The 19,662-nt window shown below is 33.4% G+C and overlaps 2 protein-coding genes across 2 annotated transcripts; both read right to left on the bottom strand.

The window, feature by feature from the left end:
- Positions 1 to 295: 295 nt before the first annotated feature.
- On the bottom strand, positions 296 to 10,245 carry LOC107850308 (phospho-2-dehydro-3-deoxyheptonate aldolase 2, chloroplastic). The gene is made up of 5 exons (XM_016694730.2): positions 9,489 to 10,245; positions 2,181 to 2,458; positions 1,655 to 1,931; positions 1,157 to 1,402; positions 296 to 860 (listed from the first exon to the last, which is right to left on the bottom strand). The coding sequence occupies exons 1-5, from the start codon at positions 9,972 to 9,974 to the stop codon at positions 612 to 614; spliced, it is 1,536 nt and encodes a 511-aa protein (XP_016550216.1). The 5' UTR covers positions 9,975 to 10,245; the 3' UTR covers positions 296 to 611.
- A 3,519-nt stretch (positions 10,246 to 13,764) lies between these two features.
- Positions 13,765 to 17,279, bottom strand: LOC107849503 (phospho-2-dehydro-3-deoxyheptonate aldolase 2, chloroplastic-like). The gene is made up of 5 exons (XM_016694065.2): positions 16,793 to 17,279; positions 15,633 to 15,910; positions 15,109 to 15,385; positions 14,430 to 14,675; positions 13,765 to 14,338 (listed from the first exon to the last, which is right to left on the bottom strand). Exons 1-5 carry the CDS (start codon positions 17,117 to 17,119, stop codon positions 14,090 to 14,092), a joined length of 1,377 nt encoding a protein of 458 aa, XP_016549551.2. The 5' UTR covers positions 17,120 to 17,279; the 3' UTR covers positions 13,765 to 14,089.
- Between the last annotated feature and the right edge of the window lie 2,383 nt (positions 17,280 to 19,662).

The raw sequence follows: 19,662 nt of genomic DNA, 5'->3' as shown, positions 1-19,662 counted from the left end.
AACCGAAAAATTCTTGGTTCAAGTACATCATAACTTCAAACTCGTGAAACTGATTGCACGAGGCAAATCAACTCGAGAGTTGTTTCCTATCCCTTCGACAATTTCTTTTTTTAGCTCTTCAATTTGTTTTGTAAGAAGGCAAGAGATCTCATTTCCTCGATATTTATATTGCTGTGTTGCAAATGTAATTGAACCGTCAAATATGAATTGAGCAGGCCATCAACAATTAGGGATTGTGAAAGTAAAATCTAATCACAGTAAGACGAGCAAAATTTGACAAAGGCACGCAACCACATCAGACTAAAACAGCAAAACCAATAACTCAAAATAACATTCATACATCAAGAGAAGGAAACAGTCCAAACTAACATAATAAATAGAACACATAGCGGATAAATCGACTTGAGCTCTGAACGAAACCTATTTACTTCATCTGGCAAATTGTGCTGCCTGTGTTTTTTAACAAGAAACATTGGTTCCAAACAGCAGCTCAGATGGCCATAGGCCATATATATATAAGTTTTGAGAGGATGGCTGGTAACCGAGTTTATTGGATACCAAAAGAACAAGACTGCACGCAGACTAAACAAAAACGGGTAGATTAGAGAAGCCTATAGGCGTTGAGTGGCCATTCTTCGCCTTCTTAGTCGCTCAGCTACGATGAAGGCAAGTTCGAGAGATTGGGAAGCATTCAGTCTTGGGTCACAATGAGTGTGGTAGCGAGAGCCCAAATCGTCATAGGTTACTGTTCGTGATCCACCAATGCATTCAGTCACATTTTGCCCCGTCATCTCTAGATGAATACCACCAGGGTGGCTCCCTTCTTGCTCATGCACATCGAAGAAAGCTCGGACCTCAGCCTGCCAGTTTAGCACAACATGATGTTCAGATACACGCCTTAAACTTTCACGTCAAAAAACAGAAACTATTGATATTCAACACACTTTCAACCACATAAAATTATAGTCATTTTCTATTGTGACGTTAAGCCTCAAACAATTTACGTCCAGGCAAGCAAATATATATACACACGTTCTACTAAGAGTCTCCAAACAGATCAATATCTAGCAAAAGCATCTCTCATTTCAGGGGAAGCAGCCACCTCTATTCACTTAACTTCTAAGAATCATAAAAAGGACGCCCAGATGAAACGTACCAGGATTGAATCGAAAGCACGGGTTTTAAGTCCACATGGTGCCTTGATGGTATTCCCGTGCATTGGATCACAAACCCATGTCACAATCTGACCAGCTCCTCGTACTGCCCTGACCAAGTGGGGAAGTTTCACTCTCATGTTCTCAGCACCCATTCTAACAATTACAGTTATTCTTCCAGGCTTATTAGCAGGGTTCAGGATGTCAATGAGTTTAATTAGCTCATTTGGATCCATCTTTTGGCTCACCTGCAATAAAACTTCCATTTTTAGGCAACTAACATAAACAGCATTCGCTAAGAAAACCAGGTAAGATCTCAAAATTAGCACAAATGAGTTGAAAGGAGCTGAAAGTGCATTATCAGCAATGCATATGTTCTAAGATATGTTTTCATCTACTAAGATTTTACTTCATTTTTAGATAATCAAACAGCCTGCTGTAATGTGCAATGAATAAAATTTTACTTCATATCACACTAAACTGCTTTAAGTTATCCATACCTTTATGCCAAGAGGGTTTGCTACTCCTCTCAAAAACTCGACATGAGCACCGTCTAGTTGCCTGGTTCGTTCCCCAACCCAAATCATGTGAGCAGAACAATCATAGAAAAGACCGGAAGTTGAGTCCTCCCTTGTAAGTGCTTGTTCATAAGGAAGAAGCAAGCACTCGTGGGATGTCCAGAAATCAGTTGTTGACATGATCGGGTGGTCAATTGTGAGTCCGGCAGCAGCCATGAATCCTAACGCTTCATCAACCCTGTGAGCTAGTTCTTGATACCTGCAAAGCATTCCACAGTTTAAAACATATTAGACTTAATATTATCTAATCAATCCAATCTACACGGCGGACTATGCAACTGAAAATTGACACTTGGTGTTGTCACAACAAAGCACAGACCAAGCATATGCGTGGAAGTATTCCAATTTTTCAGCTCCAAAAAGACATTTGACAGCCACATAAAACAAGCTTAAATGTTGAAGCAGAGAATATGCTGTAAAACATAATTAAAGATTGTGATTTTCATACCTATCTCCCTGCTCACTGTTCTCAACAAAATCAAGATTCCATTCAGTGACCCTTTGCATTGCAGCATAACCTCCAGTAGCAAAAGCTCTAAGAAGGTTAAGAGTCGCAGCAGATTGCATGTAAGCCCTAATAAGCCTATGAGGATCTGGAATTCTTGACTTCTCATCAAATGTATCACCATTGATGTTATCACCCTTGTAACTTGGAAGCTTCACTCCATTTATCTCCTCAAATGGATCTGATCTTGGTTTTGCAAACTGACCCGCCATTCTTCCAACCTATAATTAACCATGTAACAAGTTGAGCTTAAATTCATGATCTTTTGTCAATGAAGAAGCTCATTATAATTTTATCTATTCAAGATACTTAATTATTCTACAACTCATACGTTTGAGTAAAGAAAATTCATGTATATTCATACATATAATATGTGAATATGTACACATAGAGAAAGAGCTCAAGTATATATAGTATAAAACATTTTCGAAGATCCCAAATAAATTACTCTATGACAGGAACATCATAGGAGCACAATTTTCACACCGGCCCATAAAAGTGAGAATCAACAAACAACAAAAACAATATTCTACCCCATCAAAACACACAATTTGAAATACTAGAGTCATAAAAGTCAAATCTTGATTACCTTAATGACAGTTGTCCACAAACATAAGAACAACACTTACCAGAAGCAAAATCCTATAGCATCACGATAGTAATAGGACATTAACTACAACAAATAATATGACAATAATAGGACATTACCTACGACAAAATAATAAGATAGTCGAAGTACCAAAACCAACAAATAATAACAGAAATCGAAGAACAAGAACTACCCGAGCTTTACTACAACTACTAGTATGGACGGATAACAAGACAACGCATTGCTACCTACTAAACTTCAAACCTAATCCATATCCTCCACAACCTCCACATGATATTACTCTATGACGGGAACATAAGAGCACAATTGTTCACACAGATCCATAAAAATGGCAATCACGTAACAGCAAATACTACATTCTAGCCCATCAAAACACAAAGTTGAAACATGGGAGTCATAAACTAATCTCGATTACGTTAATTCATAAACATGAGAACCAAGAAACAGCAAAATACACATATTAGCTCATAAACACAAACACAAAATTTGAAACATATGAGTCATAAAAATCTAGTATTGATTAGCTTAATGGCAGCAGAACACATATATTAGCTCATCAAAACACAGGAGTCATAAAAATTGAAATCTACGCTTTCCTTAATGCAGCTTCACCAAGCTTCTCTTCCAAACTCCTCGCTTCACCAACAAACACAACGGGTGGATTTGATTCAAGAATTTTAAGCACATATTCAAGCTCTTTCTTATCCACGTAATAAGACAACACATTGCTACCTACTAAACTTCTACCCTAATTCATGTCCACCACAACCTCCAAATGAAATTACTCTATATATAGGAGTACAGTTATCCACACAGATCCATGAAAATCACAATCAAGAAACAACAAAAACAACATTACACACCATCAAAACACATAAAATCATAAAAATTGAATCTTTCTCACCTTAATAACATTGTCCACCAAACACAAGAACAACGCTCATCTGAAGCAAAATCCTAAAAGTATCACGAATATTATTCGCATTAAACTCCTTAAAGCTCTCAGCACAATCACCACCTTGCAGCAAAAACGCTTTCCCTAATGCAGCTTCACCAAGCTTCTCTTCCAAACTCCTTGCCTCACCAGCAAACACAAGTGGTGGATTTGATTCAAGAATTTTAAGCACATATTCAAGCTCTTTCTTATCCACGTAACAAGACAACACATTGCTATTGTTGGTGAAATTACAATAAATTGCAATTATATTACAGTGGATTACAACTAAAAAATTACAAATGAATAAAGAAAAATATATTTCTTCTTCTATGGCTGAGGCGCAAATATCTCGCTCTCTTTAAGGAGATTCAAGCCCACTGCAACAATTGTTTCACCGGTCCAGCAGTAATACTCTTTGACCTGTCCCCTCCAGGATACAACAGCCTAATCCCAATAACTCAACAACTCTGGACTTGAGTTGACTTCAAAGCTCCCAAAAATTAACACCTCCCTCCAACTAATAAACTCTCTTATTGAAAAAATTATATATATTTTTTTTAACTCTATAATAATTTATATTCTTGCTCTCGTATGTCACACAAGAGAATTGAGTTTGTCTCTATTTATAGGCAGAACTCGTACGCAATTGATGAATAAAAAAGTAGCAACACAAGTTGCCACTTTTGAAAATTCAAAAAGTAAGCATGCAGAAAATTGAAAAGTAGGCAACATTAGTTAGCCTTACTTTTTGAAAAAAGTTGCAACTTTTGACAAGCCCACATAATATGAAAAACTTTCAGTCAATCAATAGAAAAAGTGGAATGGGGATGGACCCCAGCAATGCCAATAAATAATAAATATTGTAATTTTCACAAAGTAAGGTCTTAAAGAGGCTATTATAATAATGAATTTGGCATTAATAATAATATTAAAATGCCCTTAATCCATCAATCCCCACTCATTTTAATATTATCAAGAGAGTCTACTAGCTGAAGGAAGACTACTATACATAATGAAGGCGTGCTCCCTTCACTTAGTAAAACAGTAATTTCTACTCCAGAGTCGTAGTGGTCTCAGACTTGAACTATGACTGCTTAAGGGAAATAAAAAATTATTGCTTCTACATAATAGTCAAGGTGCTGAAATGAGCTTTATAGCCAGCACGTTACGGCCTTGTGCTATCCCGATTTTAATGAGTGTCTTTTGAGAATGAGCCTAATTCTCATAGGAAGCGGCCTACCTCCACACTCACATAGGTGAAATCCGTCGAGAGTGCTCCTGTAATTTAGCACCCCACTCATAAGAGCTACAAATATTCATTAAGAGTTTAATAAACTCAACCTCACAATCATTACAAGCAAATGCACTCACATCATAGGGAGGGATTAATAAATAATACATTTTTCACAACAAGTAATCATGTGATTCGTTTTTCCCATTGAACCTGGTTATAGGATCTCTAGTCCCCAGGTTGGGTTTCCTCACATATGACTCAAGATTTAATAGGCTTCAATCCCATCCCCCTCGATGTACTCCAGACCTTTTCTCTTGCTAAGGCCTTAGTCAACGAATCTGCAAGATTATTACAAGATTTGACATAATCAACATTAATGGTACCATTTATCAAATATGATCTCACATTATTGTGTTTTCTCCGTATAGGTCTGGATTTACCGTTGTAGTAACGATTTTGAACTCTACCAATTGCAGCGGTGCTATCACAATAAATTAATATGGGAGGAATTGGTTTTTCAAAATAAGGTATTTGAAATAATAAATTTCTTAACCAATTCGCTTCCTCACTAGCTAAAGCTAAAACAATTAGTTCAGCCTCCATGGTAGAGTTAGCAATTATTGTTTGCTTTTTAGATTCCCAACAAATAACACCACCACCCAAAGTAAATACATAACCAGTAGTTGATAAGGAATCACCTGATAAAGTGTTTCAATCCGCATCACAAAAGCCTTTAAGTACATCGGGATATTTTGTATAGAACAAACCACAATTTTTCGTTCCAATTAAATATCTCATTTTATAGCATGCCAATGTTCATTACCTGGCTTGCTAGTAAACCTGCTAAGTACTCCTACTGCATATGCAATATCAGGCCTAGTGCAATCAGTCACATATCTCAAACTTCCAATTATGGTAGCATATTCCTTTTGATTTATTACATTAGTTTCACTTTCAACAGGAAACAAGTGAACACTTGAATCAAATGGAGTTACAACATGCTTGCAATCAAGGAAATTGTATTTTTTCAATATTTTCTCTACATACTGTGACTGGTCAAGGAAAATTCCATCACATGTTCTAGTAATTTTTATTCCTAGAATGAAATTTGCCTCACCAAGATCTTTTATTTCAAAATGGCTTCTAAGAATATTTTTAGTTTCATCAATAATATTCATGTTAGAGCCAAAGATCAATAAATCATCAACATATAGGCAAATAATAACATGCGAATTATTCCAAGACTTATGATATATACACTTATCACACTCATTTGTTTTAAACCATTATTGATCATGCAGGAATCAAACTTTTCATGTCATTGCTTTGGAGCCTGTTTCAAGCCATATAGGGATTTATTAAGTTTACACACTTTGCTTTCTTGGCCAATCTCTACAAAACACTCGGGTTGTTCCATATAAATCTCTTCATTTAGGTTTCCGTTTAAAAAAGCAGTTTTTACATCTATTTGATGAATTTGTAAATAAAAAATTACCGCAATAGAAACTAAAAGTCTAATGGATGTAATTTTCATTACCGGTGAAAAAGTATCAAAAAATTTTAGGCCTTCTAGTTGTTTAAAACCTTTAGCCACAAGCTTTAGCCACAACCCTAGCTTTATATTTATCAACGGATTCATTCGGTTTTAATTTTTTGCGTAAGACCCATTTACATCCAATTGTTTTACCACCCGGTGATAAATCAACTAGCTTCCAAGTTTTATTGGAAATTAGCGATTCCATTTCATCATTTACAGCCTCTTTCCAGAAAATAGCATCATGTGAAGACAAAGCTTCTTTTAAATTGAGTGGGTTATCTCCAACGTTAAAAATGTAATAATCAGGACCAAAATCTTTTTCTACTCTAGCTCGTTTACTTCTTAACTCAAAATCATCATTTTCATTATTATTTAAAGTAAAAGTAGAAGAACTAGGTAGTGACAAAATATTTTTTTTAGTCCCATGACCCCACTATTTTTAGAATCAAAAGGGAATTTATCTTCATGAAAAATAGCATCACCTGATTCTATTATCGCGCTATCTTTAAGATTAAAAAATCTATAGGTTGTACTATTCGAAGCATAATCAAGAAAAGCACAAGTGGTAACTTTTTTACCCAACTTAGAAATTTTAGGATCCATTAACCTTACATAGGCTAAGCATCTCCAAACTCTTAGATATCCCAAATTTGGCTTATGACCTTTCCACAATTCAAAAGGCGTTAATTTGGTCCTTTTATGAGGCACACGATTCAACACATAACAAGCAGTCAAAAGAGTTTCACCCCAAAAACTTAAAGGTGCACAAGACTCAATTAACATGGCATTAGTCAACTCAACCAAAGTTCTATTCTTCCTTTTCGCTACACCGTTAGATGCAGGAGAATAAGGAGGAGGAGTTTCATGAATTATACCCAATGATCTTACAAAAGAATTGAACTCAAGTGACTCATATTCACGGCCTCTATCACTTCTAATTCTTTTTATTTTTCTATTAAATTGATCTTCAACTTCATGGAGGAAACTTTTAAAATTCCCAAAAGCATCACTTTTATTTTTCATTAAGTAAAAGTATGTAAACTTAGAAAAGTCATCAATAAAAGTGATAAAATATCTATTTCCTCCAAAAGTTAAAATTCCGCCAAGTATCAGTATGAATTAATTCTAATAATTCATTTTTTCTTTCAACTTGGAAATGAGGCCTGTTTTGTGATTTTAGCTTTACTACAAGCTTCACATTTTTCAAAATTCTTTTTAATCATTGGAATTAATCCTAAACTACTCATGATTCCCACATAAAGTTCATTTATATGACAAACGAGCATGCCAAAAATTAGTAAAAGAAAGCATGTAAACAGAAGTAATGTTTTATTCATTTCAACATTCAACTAGAACATAACATCACATGCATACCCTTTCCCCACAAAAATATTATTTTTCACAATTACATATTGGCCAGATTCAATAAACTGTTTGAAGCCCGCCTTATTATGAAGAAAACTTGACATCAAATTTTTTTCTCATAGGAGTATAAAGTACATCTTTTAAGATTAATACCCTTCCAGAAGTAAATCTCAATTCGACATCTCCCATTTCAAGTACTTGACTTGTATGTGAATCTCCAAGCATGATGGTTCTGGGCTGCTCAAAATTTGTATATTTTTTAAACCAGTCTTTGTCATAACAGACATGACGGTTTGCACCAGAGTCAATCCATCATCCATCAACATTCACCACCATATTTATGTCTGTTATCACCGCCATAAAAGGTTCTTCGGTAACGTTTGCCTGAGGTGTAGGCCCATGTTTCCTATACCTGCAAAATCGAGCAATATGCCCACTCTTGCCACAGACAAAGCACGGTCCTTTTAGTTGTACATGTTGATTTTTTGCTTGGTTGTTTCCACCATTATTATCATTGGGATGTCTACCATTATTTTTCTTGAATTTTTTCTTCTTAGGCTTCAAAGTAATATTTTTGTTAGGTTCATGGGTAGCATTACTTGAAGTTAACTTTACCTTCGGTGTGATGTTGTTTTCTTCTATTTGCATAAGTGCATCTTGGCCCCTTGCTTCTTCTTCCATGCGAATTCTCATTATCAAAGTCTCAAGAGATGTTTCCTTTTGCTTGTGACGCATAGTTTTTTGAAATTCTTTCCACGAAGGTGGAAGTTTATCAATTATGCCACAAACAATAAGGTTATCTCCAATTTTAATTTCCTCAGACCTGAGCTCGTCAACAATCATTATAAAATCCTGAGCTTGGAATAGAAATTACTGTTTTACTAAGTGAAGGTTCAATGCAGAGCACACCTTCATTATGCATAGTAGTCTTCTTTCAGCTAGTAGACTCTCTTGATAATATTAAAATGAGTGAGAGATTGATAGATTAAGAGCATTTTAATATTCTTATTAATGTCAAATTCATTATTATAATAGCCTCTTTAAGACCTTACTTTGTGAAAGTTACAACATTTATTATTTATTGGTATTGCTGGGGTCCATCCCCATTCCACTTTTTCTATTAATTGACTGAAAGTTTTTCATATTATGTGGGCTCGTCAAAAGTTGCAACTTTGTTACTTTTTGAAAAATCAAAAAGTAAGGCTAACTAATGTTGCCTACTTTTCAATTTTGAGTTGTTGAGTTATTGAGATTAGCTCTTGTATACTGGAGGGGACATGTCAAAGAGTATTACTGCTGGACCGGTGAAACAATTGTTGCAGTGGGTTTGAATCTCCTTAAAGAGAGCGAGATATCCACGCCTCAGCTGTAGAAGAAATATATTTTTCTTTATTCATTTGTAATCTTTCAGTTGTAATAATTATTGTAATTTCACCAACAGCTACCTACTAAACTTCTACCCCAATTCGTGTCCACACAGATCCATAAAAATTACAATCAACAAGCAACAAAAACAACATTATACACCATCAAAACACATAGAATCATAAAAATAGACTCTTGATTACCTTAATAACAGGTACTTGTCCACCAAACATAAGAACAACGCTCATCTGAAGCAAAATCCTAAAAGTATCACGAATATTATTCGCATTAAACTCCTTAAAGCTCTCAGCACAATCACCACCTTGCAACAAAAAAGCTTTCCCTAATGCAGCTTCACCAAGCTTCTCTTCCAAACTCCTTGCTTCACCAGCAAACACAAGTGGTGGATTTGATTCAAGTGTTTTAAGCACAGATTCAAGTTCCTTCTCATCAGGATATTCAGGCAATTGCAATGCCTTCTTACTTTTCCAACTATCAAGATTCCATTTTCCCCCTTGCTTAACTGTACTACTACTTGTCTTGGCTGGCTCCGCCGCATGCACGGCGAATATGGGGTGGCGCCGCCCATTGGGAAAAAGGGTAAAATGGGGTTGGGGTGATGGGTTATGGAGGTGAGATTGAACAAGGGATTTTGATGATGACAATGATAAGGTGTTTGATAAAGCCATAATTTTATTTTTGATTTGATTTGATTCTTGATTCCTCTTTTTCTCTCACTTAAAAATTTAGAGAGAGAAAAGTAAAGAGGATCTATGGAAGAGGAGATGTAAGGGTGGGTGTTTGGTATTATTTATATGTGCCAGTTAGTTTGGTAATAGGTATAACGATAATTTAATTCAGTGTTGGGATTTAATGTTTTCCAAATTTATTATAATATTATTTTATTCTATATTAAGATGAAAGTTTTAAAATAATTAATTTGTGATAAAATTATTTATATATGTTAGATTGATCGGATGATGAGTAGGTGTAGAACTGCTAGTTGAGTTGGTATTTTGGTAAATAAGTTGTAATACAGGGGTAAAGGTTATTGTTCGAGAGAAAAATTAAGGAGAGTTGGTTGGTATTTTTGTGAAACTCAAATATTTTTTAATCAAAAATTTTGAATTTAAGTTGAATATAGAGTCTTCAGAGAGTGTCTTACCTTTATAATGAGACTTTTTTTACCTTTATAATGAGACTTTTTTTTATGTAAATTTAAATTAATTAGACTTCAATATAAATATTAGATATGAAATGAAAATTTAAAAAAATTCTAAAGAATTTCTTTTTAAAATACTACTGCTACTCAAATCTAAGCTAAATGTGGCTGATATGTGCACTTTTTCTTTTCGTCCTTTTTATCTCCTATCTATTTCAATTTTCAAGACAGATTTTTTCCCTATTTTTGGTGGATAAATGTGATTTGTTGGTAACCTAAAAAAACTAATAATATATTGAGCGTTATTCTGTAAGTAAGATCTGAAAAGAATAGTATATAGCCGATCTTATTTCTCTTTTGATAAAATAGAGAGATTGTTTTATTAATAACCTAAATTCACAACTTTTTATTTGATCAATTTGACTACATCCCACTCAAGATGAACGAGTTGAATGGGAGCGATCTTAACTTAAAAAAAGTTAGACATATAACGAATTGAATATACAAAATAAAAATGTGAAGTAATTCAAAATTTATTATGTGTGTGGAATTTTTGATGAATAGGGTTTGATTGAACTTATTTGGCCCTCTAGCTTCAATCATGCTTATTCGTAATAATTATGGTGTGATGGCTATATAGAATCTCTCTCTTAACCATCTCTTTAGTCTGACTCGTGTATATGAAAAAAAATTGATAGTTAGTACTTACTTTTTAATGAATCTTATGCGACATGAATTCGAATTAACTGAAAATCAAATTTAGATATTGAAAATCGAGTGAGAAACCTAAAATTTAACATATTTTCAGCATGAAATGTCGACAGAACGTAAAATTTAAGTAGCATTTGAGCCTAACTTTACTCCAGTAGCTAATTCACGAGGGAAGGATTGGCAAATTTCACATAAACAGATCGTCAATTCATTCCTTAATTATAATATGGAACTTTCTCCATTCTATTAAAGGCCTACCTAGAGAGATTTCTAAATAATTTAATCATTAACCAAACGTCTCAGACTAAACTCACACAAATATTGAATGAAAAAAACAAAATGACATGTTTTTATCATGAAATCCTGCAAGGCCAACAAAGTTTAAATCAAATGTCTAATCATTAATAGTAATGAGAGTATAGCAAAAATAAAATATTGATTTGAAATCAAGAAACGTAGCAAAGGTTGTTATGTGGTTGATAAATGTTTTGGACCTATTGAGTAATGGACCTCACATTGATGGAATGATTCCAAGAATCTATCATCCAACTGCCTCTTTAAATAATTGACCTTTGAATCATTGAAAAGGTCTCAATGTTATTTTACCATATGGTTCATTTGAGGTAGGAACAATTACAAATTCAGGGCATAGCTAAAGGTGTGGGTGTGGGTGTGGGTGGGGTGTGGGGGTGGAGGGGAATTTATTACTCTTAAAACTTGATATATAAATGAATTGATTTAGCTTTCTATTTATAGAAAAATGAAATAATTGTGATGTATTTTTAAAAGTTGTTAATTGTCTGTTTGAGCTATTCGTGAGTTTGTTACTTGGTTGCAAACTTGACAAAGTTGTTGATTGTAAGCTGTCTACTTGATTGCAAGCTTGAGGAAACTATTACAAGGTTTTTCAAGAATCTGTTGCATGGTGTCTGTCTGAGCTACTTGCAACCTATCTGTGTAATTGCAAGCTTGTTCGAAAAGAGCTATAAGTACTCAAATACATCAATAATACAATCTATTTGTAATATATTTCAAATAATATGGAGTAATTTATTTCACATGTTAAGGGTAGAAAATAACATAAGAAATTTATAGATATAGCACATAAACATAAATGAGTAGCAGGGAGATTTTATTGCTCTTAAAATTTGATGTATAAATGCATTGATTTAGCTTTCTATTTATAGAAGAAAATGTAACGATGTATTTCTAAAAGTTGTTAATTGTTTGTTTGAGCTATTTGCGAGTTCATTGCATGGTTGCAAACTTGATAAAGTTGTTGTAAGGCTTTTGATGAAGTTGATTGTAAGTTGTCTACTTGATTGCAAGTTTGAGGAAGCTACTGCAAGACTTTTCAAGAATTTGTTGCAAGTTATCTGTTTGAGCTACTTGCAACCTATTTTATATCAAGCTTCCTCAAAAAGTTATAAAATACTTAAATGGACATCTGTAATACAGTGTGTTTATAATATATTTAAAATTATATGAAGTTTTTTTCACATGTTAAGGGGAGAAATAACATAAGAAATCTATTAATATAGCACATAAACATAGATAAGTCGAATAGTAGGAGGAGGAAGATCAGGATTTAAAAAGTATTTGCTAAAAAGTATAAATTACTATTTTCCTTTCTTATGGAAAAAGCAATGAGATTTTTCATTGTATTTGTAAAATTGAAAATTGAATCAATTTTTAAATAATTGTGCCTTTCAACTCATTTTGTTTTGTTGTTTAGATATGTAAGCTTGTTTGGTACGAGAAATAAGAGATAATTAATTTCGAAATTAATTTTAGAATGAGCTTATTTTATATTTGGTTGATCGTACTTATTCCAAACACAATTAATTTGAAAATTTTGTCCACCTAATAATATAGAAAATATAATAAATTTTGTTAGATAGCGGAATGATATTTTAGTTATTGCTAATCAATATTTTGATTATGTTGATTTTATAAACATTAAGTGTTTCTATTATATGGTAAATTTGAAAAGCAAGAAACTCAATGAGTTTTAATGGAATATTTGTGAACTCTTATGAATATGAAAATAATTTGCTTATTAGCTTTTCTCGTGCGCAAGTATTTGATTATATAAATGATAAAAGTTTTTTTTTTTTTTTAATAATTCGGTATTAAATAGAATTAGCAATGATTTTTATTGTTCAAGGGGAGATGTTTATTCGTCCCTAATTATCAACTAATTTACCTAAAATTAGTCAGGTTAGTGATGTAATTAGGATTTAGGTAGGTAGATATGAGTCCTATCATCACTAACCAATAATGTGACAAGAGATACATGTGGTTGTGGAGATGAACCTGCTTAACTAAGAATCTGATATTTGTATAAATATAAGTAAATATAAGGTATATTTGTTAAGCCATTTCTTGATTTCTTATTAATATTACCATCTGGTTAAATTCAGATTGCGTATTGTAAGGTTTATTTCTGAAGATAACGCTTCTAATTGATTATTTTTCGTTCTTCGGATAGAGAAAACTTAATCAATGGTCTTTTTTGTGCATATGTATGTATATCACGTTCATTAAATCCACTAATATGATAACTTGTGGGATGACAAAATTCTTTCGAGTCAAAGTGGAAAATACAAAGTTGTAATAATTCTACATTTTCTATTTCACAAGTTTCTAAGCAAAAACGATTAGTTAAGTGCATACACAACATCAATCAAAACCACTTATTATTTATTCAGTCCCTTCATAGTCTAAGTTATTTACTTCTAATAACACTACTTAAACTAATGTGTAGTGAGAATAGTGATCAAAATGCTTTTTTCCTATAGATTATACATAGCGTGAATCCGAATTAGTAGAGTGAATCTCGAATACTCAGAAGGCCAGAGGCCTCATACACATAAGTTTTGAATACTCAAAATGCCAAAAGCAAAAGTTTCAAGACAACAGACTAATAGCCTACACGCGTTGAGTGGCTGTTCTTCGCCTTCTTAGTTGTTCAGCTATGATGAAGGAAAGTTCAAGCGACTGAGAAGCATTCAATCTCGGGTCACAATGTGTGTGGTAGCGAGAGCTCAAATCGTCATAGGTCACTATTCGTGATCCACCATTGCATTCAGTCACATTTTGCCCTGTCATTTCTAGATGTATGCCACCAGGATGGCTCCCTTCTTGCTCATGCACATCGAAGAAGGCTCGAACTTCAGCCTGCCAGTTTAGCACAACATGACATTCAGATACACGAAGCTTTACACTTTTAGATCGAAAAACATAAAGAGGAGGCACAGATGTAACACACCAGGATTGTATCGAAAGCACGAGTTTTGAGTCCAGATGGTGCCTTGATGGTGTTCCCGTGCATTGGGTCACAGACCCACGCCACAATCTGACCAGCTCCTCGTACTGCCCTGACCAAGTGCGGAAGTTTCTCTCTCATGTTCTCAGCACCCATTCTCGCGATTACAGTTATTCTTCCAGGCTTATTGGTTGGGTTCAGGATGTCAATGAGCTTAATTAGCTCACTTGGATCCATCTTTTGGCTCACCTGCAATTACACTTCCCATCTTTAGGCAACTACATAAACAGCATTGGCTAAGACTACTCGATAAGATCTCAAAATTAGTACAAGTGAGCTAAAAGGAGCTGAAAATGCATTTGTAATGGTAAATATACGTATATAATAACAGATGGAATTATCGGAGATGCATAAGTTGTACTACTTTCTTGAGCTGAAGGTCCATCGAAAACAACCTCACTACTTCTAAGATAGTAGTAAGGTCTGCGTACACTCTACCCTCCCTAGACCCCACTTTGTGAGAATACACAGAGTATGTGGTTGTTGTTATTGCTGCGTAAGTTGTACTACTTCTTACTTTATTGGTAGATAAGTCAAACCACCTACTGTGCTGAGCAATGAGTAAACATATAAGTAATAATTCAATCAGCATACTGCACTAAAACTGCGTTAATATCCATACCTTTATGCCAAGCGGATTTGCTGCTCCTCTCAAAAACTCGACATGAGCACCATCTAGTTGCCTGGTTCGTTCCCCAACCCAAATCATGTGAGCCGAACAATCATAGAAAAGACCAGAAGTTGAATCCTCTCGTGTAAGTGCTTGTTCATAAGGAAGAAGCAAGCACTCGTGGGATGTCCAGAATTCAATCATTGACATGATTGGGTGGTCGACTGTGAGTCCAGCAGCAGTCATGAATCCTAAGGCCTCATCAACCCTGTGAGCTAGCTCTTGATACCTGCAAAACATTACACAAATACAACGTATTAGACTTAAAATCATCTGATTAGCCCAAGCTGCACCGCAGAATATGCAACTGAACTTGACTCCTGAAGTTGTAACAACAAAAAGTTGACACTTCAGGCCCAAGTTACAACATATTAGTCTGTTTTCGACTTCTTTTTCTTTCAAATATCACACTTGTTATCTCCAAAGCCTACATAGAATCTACGGCAGAACTTCATTAAAGATTGCAGCATACATACCTATCGCCCTGCTCACTGTTCTCCACAAAATCAAGATTCCATTCACTGACCCTCTGCATTGCAGCATAACCTCCAGTAGCAATAGCTCTAAGAAGGTTAAGAGTCGCGGCAGATTGCATGTAGGCCCTAATAAGCCTATAAGGGTCTGGGGTTCTCGACTTCTCATCAAATGTATCACCATTGATATTGTCGCCCTTGTAACTTGGTAACTTCACTCCGTTTATCTCCTCAAACGGATCTGATCTTGGTTTTGCAAACTGACCCGCCATTCTTCCAACCTATGATTAACCAATCATGTAACAATTTAAGCTTAAAGTCATGATCTTTTTTAATCAAGAAGCTCATTATAATGATCTGTATGCTTCCTATTCAAGATTCTAGATATTCTACAACTCATACACTCAAACACCTGAGTAAAGCAAATATATGTATGTACATATAAGAATATGAACATATGCATATAATTCTCACACACAACATATACATAAACACGTACTAACACGCACAACACATATATATACACATAATTCACACACGCAATAACATATATATATACACACACACAACAACAACAACAACAACATACATACATACATGTATACTGCCTGATTCCATTGCATATAAAATACTGGATACAGAGTTTATGTAGGCATTACTCCTATCTTGGAAGTTAAAGAGGTTGTTTCCAATAGATACTCGGCTCAAGTAAAAGGTTTAGAGGGGAAATTCGTATGAACATATTATCACAATTTTCACACAAATCCACACAAAAATGAGAATTAAGAACAGCATAACACACATATTAGCCCATGAAAATACAAAATTAGAATATGGGAGTGATAAAATATTGAATCTTGATTACCTTAGTCCATAAAAACTAGAAATAAAAAACAGCATAATTCACATATTAGCACATTAAAACACAGCTTATGGCAAAAATGCAAGGTAAGACCGCATACAACACCCCTTGTGGTGGGCCCTTCTCCGGACCCTACGCATAGCGGGAGCTTTAGTGCACCGGACTGCCATTTTATTTTTAAATTTGATTATGGGAGTCCTCAAAATCGAATATTGATTACCTTAATTCAAAAAACGAGAACTAATAGACAGCATAACACAGAATTTGAATATGGGAATCACAAAAATCGAATCTTGATTACCTTAGTGACAGGAACTTCACCACCAAACATAAGAACAACACTCATCTGAAGTATAATCCTAAAAGTATCACGAAAATTATTCGCATTAAACTCCTTAAAACTCTCAGCACAATCACCACCTTGCAACAAAAAAGCTTTACCCAATGCAGCTTCACCAATCTTCTTTTCCAAACTCCTTGCATCACCAGCAAACACAAATGGTGGATTCATTTCAAGTGTTTGCAGCACAGATTCTACCTCTTTCTTATCCCGATACTCAGGAAGTTGCAATGCCTTCTTGCTTTTCCAACTATCAAGACTCCACTTCCCTGGCTCCGCCGCGTGCATGGCAAAGCACACGGCGGAGATGGGGCGGCGCTGCCCATGTTGGTGGTGAAGAAATTTTGATGATCACAATGAAAGGGTGTATGGTAAAGCCATTCTTCTGGTTAGCTAATTATGGTTTAAGTGAAATTAAATTTACATGCATGTTTTAAAAATTAAGGAGAAAACTTTTTCCAGTATAATATTTGACTCATTTATTACCAAATTTCACTTTTTCATTATTTCTCATATCTATATCTATAATTAATTTATATTAGAAATTTTTGCCCCTTTTAAAAGTCTTTGCGACAAAACATCTTTTCACTATTTTTTTTTTTATATTTAAGAGTTAAAAATTAATTAAATATATTTATGGTAAAACCTTTCTTTATTAGAAGTCATTAGAATTTCACTCTTTTTTTCTAATTTAAGAGTTGAAAATTAATTAAATATATTTATGGTAAAATCTTTGCTTATTAGAAGTCAAATTAAGAACAATAATACCTTTTCCATTAGTTTAAAAATTCTAAATGAACTAAATTATTATTTGAAAAATTGATAAATAAATATAAAACTGTTAGAACAAGAAAAATTTAAGTGATGATACATCAACCACTTGAAACTTCCAGTGGTATAATATATATGTGTACATGTTTACATTTACATTATTATATTAAAGTGTGAAAAATTTTTGAAAAGTGATTTGAACTTTTACACTTTATTAAAAACCTCTGTAATAGATAAAATTATTTAATTTTAAATAATCAAACGTTACACATGTGAAGCACGTACAGTTAAACTAGTTTTTGAAAAAACATTCCCAACAATTAGCAAAAAAAAATACTTTACCTAAACAAGCAAACTTTGTGCATGAACTTCTAATACTAAACAAATTTCAAATTTTTAGCTATTGTGGACTGTATTTTTTATTTTAAAGAAAAGTCCTAAACATATAACACCTACAATAGACTGCCAAACTTACAAAATATTATATTCTCTTGGTATAACCATACAATTCAAGTTGATAGGTTCTCCTCCTCCACCTTAATAGTTTACATCATATTTGTATAGTTAGTATTAGTATTATGTTTATCTTTAATTATATATGTTGGTTGATAACTTCGTTCACTCTTTATCGATTATTAAGCTGACAATTTATGTATGTATCTAGGAATGCTTGAAAGGTACAAGGGAGATATGTTGATTTAATGACTAAATTGTGAGTTATATTCGTACATTTAATTTTGGAGTTGGAGATCAAGATACATGTTCAATCAAACTTGAAAACTATTTATTTCTAATTATAATTTTGAATCAATTATTTGCTGAATAATGAAAGCTATAAGAAACTGTCCTCTACTCTAATTATAATACATCTTCAAGTACTTAGATTTATATTTACTAACTATTTTTGTTTAGAGAGAACAAGAAAAACATTGCATTTATTACAGAGTTGGTCCTCCTGGCAATGAGGAGAAGCATGCAATCGTGCCCCCCTCTCTCATAAAAAAATATTATAATTTAATTGTATTGTTCGAATATCTATCGTATTGCTTTGATGTAGTTTACAGGTGGTAGATGAAAGGTTAGGTTTGATCTTATTGTTCTCATATCTTGATTATCGATTTGTTTTATTGTAGTTTACATGTGATCGGTGAATGTTGATCGGTTTTTAAGAATTTTTGTGCAAAGGTTTGGTTTAATCTTATTGTTCTTATATCTCGATTATCATATTGTTTCCTTGTAGTTTACACGTGGTAGATGAAAGGTTGGGTTTAGTATTATTATTACATATCTCGATTATTGTATTGTTTTGTTGTAGTATACAGGTGCTAGGTTTTATCTTATTGTTCACATGTTTCGATTATCGTATTGCTTTGTTGTAGTTTACGGGTGGTAGATGAATGTTCGGTTAGATTTCGATAAATTTTTGTATAAAAATTAAGTTTATTCAATCGTATTGTCTTATTATCTCGATTATCATATTGTTTTGTTATAGTGATGAAAGGTAGATGAATGCTTGATCAAATTTTGAGAAATTCATATGTAATAATTAAGTTTATTTAATCGTATTGTGTCCAAATATTTCGATTATCTTTTTATATTATTATAATTTTTGTTCTACTATTATTATTATATGTTGTTTTTGTCATTATATGTTATTTCTTCTACTTTCTTTTACTTCTTTTATCACTTTTTCATGGCAATGATTTTTTTTGTGGGGTTAAAGATTTATCAATTCTACAAAAATCCACAAGATAAGCTCTAACAAAACGTAAATACAAAAGTTTGTTTTTCCTATTGAAGGGTTTGATAAGGCATCTTTTTTTTTTTTTTTGGTGAAAGATAAGGCATCTTTGATCATCAATTTAGTTAAATAAGAACATATATGCAATTATGTTTATCTTTTCAGCCCTTTAGATTACGCTATATTTACTTTGATGACAAATTGATTAAAATGCAAATTTGAAGCAATAAAGATTTTTAAAAAATGGAATATCTTCTTAATAATTTATCATTATTTTTTATCCTTTATTCTTTATTAATTTCAAAAATGGATAACTTCC

Source organism: Capsicum annuum, chromosome 12 (genome assembly GCF_002878395.1).
Source record: "Capsicum annuum cultivar UCD-10X-F1 chromosome 12, UCD10Xv1.1, whole genome shotgun sequence".
Taxonomy (NCBI): domain Eukaryota; kingdom Viridiplantae; phylum Streptophyta; class Magnoliopsida; order Solanales; family Solanaceae; genus Capsicum; species Capsicum annuum.
The sequence above is the reverse complement of the archived record's forward strand: the minus strand, read 5'-3'. Positions and strand labels throughout refer to the sequence as shown.

Bases quoted from the DNA above. Each gene is read 5' to 3' on its own strand.
- LOC107850308 (XM_016694730.2), bottom strand. From the start codon at position 9,974: ATGGCTTTATCAAACACCTTATCATTGTCATCATCAAAATCCCTTGTT. The intron at 2,459-9,488 runs GTAATCAAGAGT...GGTTAATTATAG, and splicing joins GACAAGTACCTGTTATTAAG to GTTGGAAGAATGGCGGGTCA. The intron at 861-1,156 runs GTACGTTTCATC...CTAAACTGGCAG, and splicing joins GTGCTTTCGATTCAATCCTG to GCTGAGGTCCGAGCTTTCTT.
- LOC107849503 (XM_016694065.2), bottom strand. From the start codon at position 17,119: ATGCACGCGGCGGAGCCAGGGAAGTGGAGTCTTGATAGTTGGAAAAGC. The intron at 15,386-15,632 runs GTATGTATGCTG...AATGTTTTGCAG, and splicing joins AACAGTGAGCAGGGCGATAG to GTATCAAGAGCTAGCTCACA. The intron at 14,339-14,429 runs GTGTGTTACATC...CTAAACTGGCAG, and splicing joins GTGCTTTCGATACAATCCTG to GCTGAAGTTCGAGCCTTCTT.